General features: G+C 45.4%; 1 protein-coding gene across 2 annotated transcripts in view; it reads right to left on the minus strand.

Moving 5' to 3' along the window:
- The window catches only part of LOC137358667 (diacylglycerol kinase beta-like), a 157,396-nt gene extending 147,904 nt beyond the window's left edge, over positions 1-9,492 (minus strand). Inside the window, exon 1 of one of the 2 annotated variants that reach the window (XM_068024816.1) lies at positions 9,196-9,492. Coding sequence is in view for 1 of the 2 variants with exons in the window: in XM_068024815.1 (XP_067880916.1) it covers positions 8,495-8,497 (3 nt within the window). In the remaining variant the exon portion in view is untranslated. Of the gene's footprint in view, positions 1-8,494; positions 8,653-9,195 lie in introns of those variants that run through there. The other variant, XM_068024815.1, reaches the window with a different exon arrangement.
- Positions 9,493-9,859: the final 367 nt, after the last annotated feature.

A 9,859-nucleotide genomic window follows, 5' to 3' on the forward strand; every position in this document is an offset into this window, starting at 1 on the left:
ACTTCCTCTACACTTCTCAGTATTTTCCCATTAATCGTGTATTCCTTTGCCTTGTTTGACCTCCCCAAATACATCACCTCACACTTCTCCGGGTTGAATTCCATTTGCCACTTTTCTGCCCATCTGACCAGACCATCAATATCTTCCTGCATCCTACAGCTATTCTCCTCGCTGTCTACCACATGACCAATCCTTGTGTCATCTGCAAACTTCTTGATCATGCCCCCTACATTTACGTCCAAATCGTTAATATATACCACAAAAAGCAGGGGACCCAGTACTGAGCCCTGCGGAATGCCACTGGAAACAGCCCTCCAGTCGCTAAAACACCCGTCAACAATTACCCTTTGATTCCTGCCACTGAGCCAATTTTGTATCCACCTTGCTGCATTTCCCTGGATCCCATGGGATTTTCTTTTTAACCAGTCTGTCATGTGGGACCTTGTCAAAAGCCTTGTTAAAATCCATGTAGACCACATCAACTGCACTACCCTCATCTTTCTTCCTTGTAACTTCTTCAAAGAATTCGATCAAGTTGGTCAGACAAGATCTTCCCTTCACAAATCCATGCTGACTCTCTTTGATTAACCTATGCCTTTCTAAGTGACAGTTTATCCTGTCTCTCAGAGTTGATTCCGATAATTTGCCTGCTACTGAGGTTAGACTGACTGGCCTGTAATTATTCTGCCTATCCTTCACTCCCTTTTTCAACAGAGATACGACGTTAGCAGTTCTCCAATCCTCCGGCATCACACCTGTATCCAGTGAGGACTGGAAAATGATGGTCAGAGCTTCTGCTATTTCCTCTCTTGCTTCTCTTAACAGCCTAGGGTACATTTCATCTGGCCCTGGTGATTTATCAACTTTCAAGGATGCTAATCCCGTTAATACTAACAATATCAACATCTTCCACCCCTACACATAGGTTACCTTTTTGGTCTTTTATGGGCCCTACTCTCTCCTTAGTTATCCTCTTACTCTTTATGTATTGATAAAACATCTTTGGGTTCACCTTGATTTTGCTTGCCAATATTCTTTCATGCCCTCTCTTTGCTTTCCTAATTTCCTTTTTGATTTCACCCCTCGAGACTCCTCTTGGCTTTCTGTAGCATTGAGTTCTCGGTGTCTGACATAAGCTTTGCTTTTCTGCCTTATCTTACCCTGTAAGCTCTTTGACCTCCACGGGGCTCTAGATTTGGCCGTCCCACCCTTTTCCTTGGTGGGAACATGATTACTCTGAACCCCCTGAATCTCCCCTTTGAATGCCTCCCACTGCTCTGACACTGATTTACCTTCAAGTAGCTGTTTCCAGTCGACTTTGGCTAAATCACTCCTCAGTTTAATAAAATTCGCCTTTTCCCCAATTGAGAACTCTAACTTCTGTTCTATCCTTGTCCTTTTCCACAATTATGTTAAAACTGACTGAATTATGATCACTACCACCAAAATGCTCTCCCACTGTCACTGCTTCCACCTGCCCATCGTAATTTCCTAAAATTAAGTCAAAAACTGTGCCCTCTCTTGTTGAACTTGCTACATACTGGGCAAAAAAGTTCTCTTGAATGCACCTCAAGAATTCTGCTCCCTCAATTCCTTTCACACTAAAACTATCCCAGTTAACATAGGGGTAATTAAAATCCCCTACTATTAACATAGAACATAGAACATAGAACAGTACAGCACAGTACAGGCCCTTCGACCCACGATGTTGTGCTGAACCTTTAACCTACTCTAAGATCAAACTACCCACATACCCTTCATTCTACTATCATGCATGTACCTATCCAACAGTTGCTTAAATGTTCCTAATGTATCTGCTTCTACTACCACCGCTGGCAGCACATTCCACGCACCCACCACTCTCTGTGTAAAGAACCTACCTCTGACATCTCCCCAAAACCTTCCTCCAATCACCTTAAAATTATGCCCCCTGGTGATAGCCCTTTCCGCCCTGGGAAAAAGTCTCTGGCTATCCACTCCATGCCTCTCATCATCTTGTACCCCTCTATCAAGTCACCTCTCATCCTTCTTCGCTCCAATGAGAAAAGCCCTAGCTCCCTCCATCTTTCTTCGTAAGACATGCCCTCCAGTCCAGGCAGCATCCTGGTAAATCTCCTCTGCACCCTTTCTAAAGCTTCCACATCCTTCCTATAATGAGGCGACCAGAACTAAACACAATATTCCAAGTGTGATCGAACCAGGGCCTTATAGAGCTGCAGCATAACCTCGCGGCTCTATTGTTCTTGCACTTCTCAGAGATTTGCCTGCATATCTGCTCTTCTATCTCCCTCTGACTGTTTGGGGGTCTATAATACACTCCCAGCAGTCTGATTGTCTGTCTTTTGTTCCTTAGTTCAATCCATCTGGCCTCATTTGATGAACCTTCCGACACATCATCTCTCTTCACAGCTGTAATTGTTTCTTTGACCAAAATTGCCACTCCTCCTCCTTTCTTATCCCCCTCCCTATTGCATCTGAAAACCCTGTAACCAGGAATGTTGAGCTGCCATTCCTGTCCCTCCTTAAGCCATGTTTCTGTCATCGCTATGATATCATACTGCCACGTGTCTATCTGTGCCCTCAGCTCATCTGCTTCATTTGCTATACTCCTTGTATTGAAATAGATGCCCTTGAGCACTGCCAAACTCTCAGGTAGGAACATAGGTTTTTCATTTCAGTCCCTCCAGTTTGTTTTGGCATTTAATTAGTTCATTAAATTTGTACCTTGAACCCATTTACACCCCCGAGCTGAGACCAGGAATTCAAAAGTGTGGAGAATCAAAAGAGCCAAATCACACAGTGTTCATGCATCAAGGAAGCCACAATTTGAACACCGTGGGCAGTTTTAGACCCTCCATTATAGAAAGGACAGGAAAGCCATAGAAAGACCTTATAGTGTAAATTCAGCAGGATGATGCAAGGGATGGGAAAGTAGTTTTGAGGAGAGATTTGAGATACTGGGACTATTTCCAACTGAACAGAGAAAGGGAGATTTTTTTTAATTGGCAAGGGTTCAGATAGTCTTTCCCTATTTATCCTATTTCCTCTTGGGGAATCCAATTGAAAATTAACACTCAATGAGTGAGGCAAGAGGTCGTTGTGCAGAGGATTGTGGGAGGATGGAACACAGGGAAGGAATTGAAGGACAGACTGTTATATCTTTTAAGGGAAAAGGGGGTAAATATGTGAAGCAGAGGAAGGAACAGCATGAGAAAAGGGCAATAAGATTTATTGCAAATTGCTCGAAAAACGAGGCAGCCCAGACACAATGGGCCGAATGGCCTCCTTCTGTGCTGTAATCATCTGACGAAGGCACCACCTAATGTGTTTTTTGAGGAACAGGTGCACGGATGTGGTTGTAAAAGTAAACCTTCTTTGTAAATATGGTTTGCGTGAATTTAGTACAAAGCACCTGCTGTCAGTTTCTCATCTGACACATCTCCAGCCTTGTTGGTCTGAATCCATGGTGATCCTGCATTATAAGTAAAACCTCCTCTTTATACAATGCAAAGACATTTTCTCGTACACAAGGACACCTCAGCCGTCATTCAGCACCATCCCTATCACTCCATGTTACCACCATCCCCCTCTCCACCCCACACCTCAGAAGCCCTGGAAGGCTCCAGTCCCAGAGCAGTGTCACAGTCAATGAGATCGAGGTTTGGGGAATCGTGCACAGACGCCAGTGTGTATGGTTCCTGGTGCCCCTGACCTATTGCTCATTCATTCTGGGCACTGCCTGTGCGGAGTTTGCAAGTTCTCCCTGTGTTTGCGTGGGTTTTCGCCGGGTGCTCTGGTTTCCTCCCACATCCAAAGACTTGCAGGTGATCGGTAAATTGGCCGTTATAAATTGCCCCTAGTGTAGGTAGGTGATAGGGAATATGGGATTACTGTAGGGTTAGTATAAATGGGTGGTTGTTGGTCAGCACAGACTCGGTGGGCCGAAGGGCCTGTTTCAGTGCTGTATCTCTAAATAAAAATAAATATTCCAGAATCAGCCAGTTCTGCTTTCTTGGGTTCAGTTACACACATCCACACAAGCAATACTTTTGCAATTTTCACATTTGCCATGAACATAGGAGCAGGAGTAGGCCATTCAGCCCATTGAGCCTGCCCTGCAATTCAATATGATCATGGCCGATCATCCACTTCAATGCCTTTTTCCCACACTATCCCCATATCCCCTTATGTCATTGGTATTTAGAAATCTGTCAATCTCTGCTTTAAACATACTCAATGACTGAGCTTTCACAGCCCTCTGGGGTAGAGAATTCCAAAGATTCACAAGCCTCTGAGTAAAGAAATTTCTCTTCATCTCTGTCCTAAGTGGCTTCCCCCTTATTTTGAAATTGTGTCCCCTGGTTCTAGACTCCCCAACCAGGAGAAACACCTTAGCTGCATCTACCCTGTCTGTCCCTTTAAGTATTTTGTAGGTTTCAATGAGATCACCTCTCATTCTTTGAAATTCTAGAGAATACAGGCCCAGTTTCCCCAATTTAGATTAGATTAGAGATACAGCACTGAAACAGGCCCTTCGGCCCACCGAGTCTGTGCCGAACATCAACCACCCATTTATACTAATCCTACACTAATCCCATATTCCTACCAAACATCCCCACCTGTCCCTATATTTCCCTACCACCTACCTATACTAGTGACAATTTATAATGGCCAATTTACCTATCAACCTGCAAGTCTTTTGGCTTGTGGGAGAAAACCCACGCAGACACAGGGAGAATTTGCAAACTCCACACAGGCAGTACCCGGAATCGAACCCGGGTCCCTGGAGCTGTGAGGCTGCGGTGCTAACCACTGCGCCACTGTGCCGCCCTCAAAGTGAAGTCAAACCCACATGAACATTTGTACTGTTATGCCCAAGGTAAGTGAAAATGCAAAAACAAATAAAACTCCCCTTTAGAAAGACAGAACTAGAGAAAGCTTTAAACATCCCGAGGCACGGTTTGAAGAGCAGGGTGTCAGGATCTAATTAGATGGCTGTACAAGCTCGAGGGGCTGAATGGTCTACCCAGTTCCTATGGTTACTTCTGGTGTCCTGGCCAACATTCCGCCCATCAGCCAACAAAAAACAAATGAACCGCTCATTCACCTCATTGTTATTTGCGGGATCTTGCTGTGTGCAAAACACCTGTCCTCTTTGCCCATCGAACAGTAACTGCCCGTCATTGTTTGTGAAGCACTTTGAGTGTTTCTGAGCGACCCGAGTAGACATTTATAAATGAAAGTCAAGTTTCTTCAGGCCCCAACCGAAAGGAGTATGGGAAATAGAGAGTAGAGGCTGGGAAAATGACCTTCCTGCTTCACAGACATCAGCTTGACAGGCCTGGGCCTGCTGCAGGCATGGGTGCAGCTCCCTACTCCCCAACCCCTGTTAGTCCAACAACAATAACTTGTATTTATATATCACCTTTAATGTAATAAAACGTCCCAAGGCGTTTCACAGGAGCATTAGAAAACAAAGTTTGACACTGAGCCACATAAGGAGATATTCGGTCAGATGAGGTTGGTTTTAAGGAGTGTCTTAAAGGAGGAAAGCGAGGTGGAGAGGTGTAGGGAGGGAATTCCAGAGCTTGGGGCTGAGGCAACGGAGGGCGGGGCCACCAATGGTGGAGCGATTATAATCAGAGATGCTCAAGAGGCCAGAATTGGATGAGTGCAGATATCTCAGAGGGTTGCAGGGGCTGGAGGAGATTACAGAGATAGGGAGGGGTGAGGCCATGGAGGGACTTGGAAACAAGGATGAGAATGTAAAGTTGGTAGGGGCCTGGTGACATATGCCTTTGCTTCTTTTCCCTGAACTTCATCCGCAGGTAATGGACATACCATGGGGAAGTGGAGGGGGGTGGGGGTGCATTTGGGGTAAAGGCCATGTAAGTGGTCTCTTAAAAATGGTTTTCGGTTATTGTACTGTGAAGTGAAGCACAAAAAACCCAATCCTCTCTTCCCAAGCTCAGGGAATTTGAGATTCTTGACAGTCCACCAGCTGCCACACCAGCAAAGACCAACACAAACCAGGGAGCCTACTCGAAGAAGAGCAAGGAGCCATGATCTAACGAAATGGCAGAACAGTCTCGAGGGGCTGAATGGCCTCCTCCTGTTCCTGTGTCCCCTGTGGAATTCATTTTCCCTACGCAATCCAATCCGGCAGAATTCTTGGGATCAACTGCCTCTGACACAAACAGTAATTCACCAGACAGGCCCGAACTAAACCAGTTACGTAACAAACTCATTACCATGTATATCCTCAGGCTGTCTCATCACAGCAAAGTACAGGCAACAGGAAAAACACATTGACCAGAGATAAATAATTAACAAGCAGGCACAAAGCGAGCAATAAATGAATAATAACTATGACCCAGCTGGTTCTCCAGTGCTACATACAACATGGGGTTTCCTTATTCATTGCTACACAATTTCTGTCTCCCTCATTACTACACCTGTGCCAAATTTCTGCCTCACTATTTTAAACAAGTTCATGATTTGCTGCAGAATGTGATGTGAGCATGCTAAAAATAGCACTCTGGAGAATATTAGCACCCCTGCCCCTCCTGCTAATGGAGCTGAAGGCAGCGAAATCATCAGCGAAAAGCCCCACTCCTGATCAGATTGTGGTTGAATACAATTCTGCTGCTGCTGTTGGCCAACAGCACCTCATGGATGCCCAGTCTTGAGCTGCTAGATCTGTCTTTAGTCTGTCCCACTTAGCCCAGTGGCAGTACCACACTGCACGATGAGAGTTTTTCATCACAAGGACTATGCAGTGGTCTTTTATTCACTTGTGTCTAACTTATAGTGGACAGAAGTGTAGGTTGGTGATGACGAGCTTAAGTAAGTTGCTTCCTCATGTTGAGTCCCTTACCATCTGATACAGGCCCAGTCTGGCAGCTGTGCCTTTCAGGGACATCTTCCTCGGCCAGCTCGGTCAGTAGTGATGCTACCGAGCCACTCTTGGTGATGGGCATTGAAGTCCCTCACCCACAGTACATTCTGTGTCCTTGCCACCCTGGTGCTTCTTCCAAATGGTGTTCAACAAGGAGGAGTACTGACTCATTGGCTGAGGGAGGGCGGTAGGTAGTGATCCTTGACCTTGTTTGACCTGAAGTCACAAGACTTCATCAGGTCCAGCGTCAACATTGAGGATCCCCACACCCACTCCCCCACAACCGTGTGTCATTTTGCCAGTGGACATACCCAGGGACAGCGATGGAGGAGGCTGGGAGGTTGGCTGATTCCATCAGTATGAGAACGCAATCCTGTTGCTTGACAAGTCTGTAGTTGCTTGACAACTCTTCCAACTTTGGCATCAGTCTTCAGATGCTAGTGAGGTGGACTTTGCAGAGTTGACTAGGTAGTTGCATCAGAATAATCGATGTGCACTGTTGCTGTGGGCCCCGTCCAGATTTCACCTTATTGAACCTTGTCATAGAGTCATAGAGTTATACAGCACAGAAACAGGCCCTTCGGCCCACTGTGTCTGTGCCAGCCATCAAGCCTATCTATACTAATCCCATTTTCCAGCACTTGGCCCGTAATCTTGTATGCTATGGCATTTCAACAGTGAGGTTAACAGCTGAACAATGGGATTTGCAAGGGCTGCCTCTCTTGGTGACCATGACTAAAATCCAAATTGATTTTTGAGAGACATTTTTTTGAACAGCCTCTCGCTTGTCTAAGATACTCTTTTGTTTTTACATATTGGAATGACAGCGAGATGGATTAAATAGCAATTTAAAAAATGCCACGTTGTGAATGAATTTGGTTCTTATCTCGTGTGTGTGTCAATCCTGCTTCACAGAACCACAGAATGGTTACAGCACAGAAGGAGGCCATTCGGCCCATCGTGTCTGCACTGGCTCTTCGAATGAGCAATTCATTTAGTGCCACTCCCCCGCCTTCTCCCCATAACACTGCACATTCTTCCTTTTAATATAACAGTCTAATTCCCTTTTGAATGCTTCAATTGAACCTGCCTCCACCGCACTCTCAGGCAGTGCATTCCAGATCCTAACCACTTGCTGTGTGAAAAGGTTTTTCCTCATGTCACCTTTGCTTCTTTTGCCAGTCACCTTAAATCTGTGCCCTCTCGTTCTTGATCCTTTCACAAATGGGAACAGTTTCTCTCTATCTACTCTGTCCAGACCCCTCATGATTTCCATCAAATCCCCTCTCAGCCTTCTCTTCTCCAAGGAAAACAATCCTAACTTCTCCAATCTATCTTCGTAAATGTAGTTCCTCATCCCTTCGCCTGCTTGGCATGTCAAATTAGCCTTGGTTCTGGGTGCTGGACTCTTTAAACTGCTTATTTCAAGCAACTGCAAGCAACACCTAAAATCAGTGGGTGCAGTTACTCACGCCCATAAATTGCCATACATTATGCCCAAAAAGTGGGCGAAAGGCACACCAATTTCTGCCCTCGCGTGTTCGAATCACTTCAACTGAATGTGGCCCTTGCCACAGGATGTCAGATGAGGCTCACCATAGCGAATGTGCTTGACACCCAGTGTTTTCACAGAGTGCATTCTGTTGGTAGTCAAAGAAGCGGCAGTCACCAGCTGCTCAAACTGCTTGTACCAAGCAGGAATCGGCTGCTATTTCTCAGGAAAAACTTCCGCGATGAACATTTCCGACATTAACAGGCTTGTTAAAAAGCAATTGCAATTCCAAGAAAATGTACAAGCACTATCATTGTCCTTGACCACTCGAAGCACTGATTTGCATTATGATGACGATCCTCTGGACCCTGAAACTGAAAGCTGGTCACTACCTAACAAACTGGAGTCTCAATGGTTAAGATTCAGAGCTGTAGTGGCAGAATGTAGAAAGAGGAAGTAAAAGAAAAAAGACAACTGTTGCTCTTAAAGTCTGTAAGATATCCCGAGTTTAAACAAACAATTCAAACCACAGAAACAGAGATCAAATATTAAAGCAAAGAAGGCTTTAAACATCACGACAAGCTGGAATCGACAGTTGAAAATGCGAGGAAGTTCAGAACAGATGAGCTAAATGATAGAGATTGCTTTGCAACTGGGTCTTGTCTGCTGTTCTGCCACAGCTCTCCCACACAGTTAAGAATGTTCTATTGAAACTCTCAGATCTTTGAATCTGCCAGCATTAGACTTTCCCCACTGTCTCCAGATATTAGAAAGAGTAAACCACGCACCGAGCGTTTGTCCTTACCCTGAAAAGTCGGCCCTCTCACTGTGAAGGAGTTCACGTTACCAAATGCCAAAGTGGGGGAAAGCAAGCAAACACAGGTCACATATCTGTCTGCAAACTGATTTGTGTTTTTGTTCCCCGCTGCACCCAGAGCTGGAACAGAGCCCAGTCCAAGCAGGACACACCTACAGAATAACCCCTGTGACATCAGCAGAGGCTGTAAAACAACCCCAGTTTCCCTTCCTTCGTGATTATCTCATCGCAAATCTGAAGTGGCTTCTCTTGTGCAAGAAAAGAGAAAGGGTTCCCAGTTCCCAGACAGCGCTGTGCAGATGTAACTGAAGAAGCTGCACTTCACATGGGATCTGTGACAGCCCAGACCCACTATATATGGCAAGTGCAGTCAGTCCGCCACCACTGAGAAACGTGCTTTTAAAATGAAAGTGTCATCACACAATTAACCCTTTGTAATCTGGATGTGTATCGAAGTGGGAGCTGTCTTGCTGTCCCGAAGACCCACTCACACTAAAGCACCACAGGGATCATCCTTTGCAAAACAAAAACGCTGAATCATTCTTTTGATGAGTCAGAAGGTTCAAATCCCACTCCAGCCACTGAAGCACAAAAATCCAGGCTGACATTCCAGTGCTGCACTGAGGGAGCACTGCACTGTCGGAGGTGCCAT

This window comes from Heterodontus francisci, chromosome X (genome assembly GCF_036365525.1).
Source record: "Heterodontus francisci isolate sHetFra1 chromosome X, sHetFra1.hap1, whole genome shotgun sequence".
NCBI classification, from domain to species: domain Eukaryota; kingdom Metazoa; phylum Chordata; class Chondrichthyes; order Heterodontiformes; family Heterodontidae; genus Heterodontus; species Heterodontus francisci.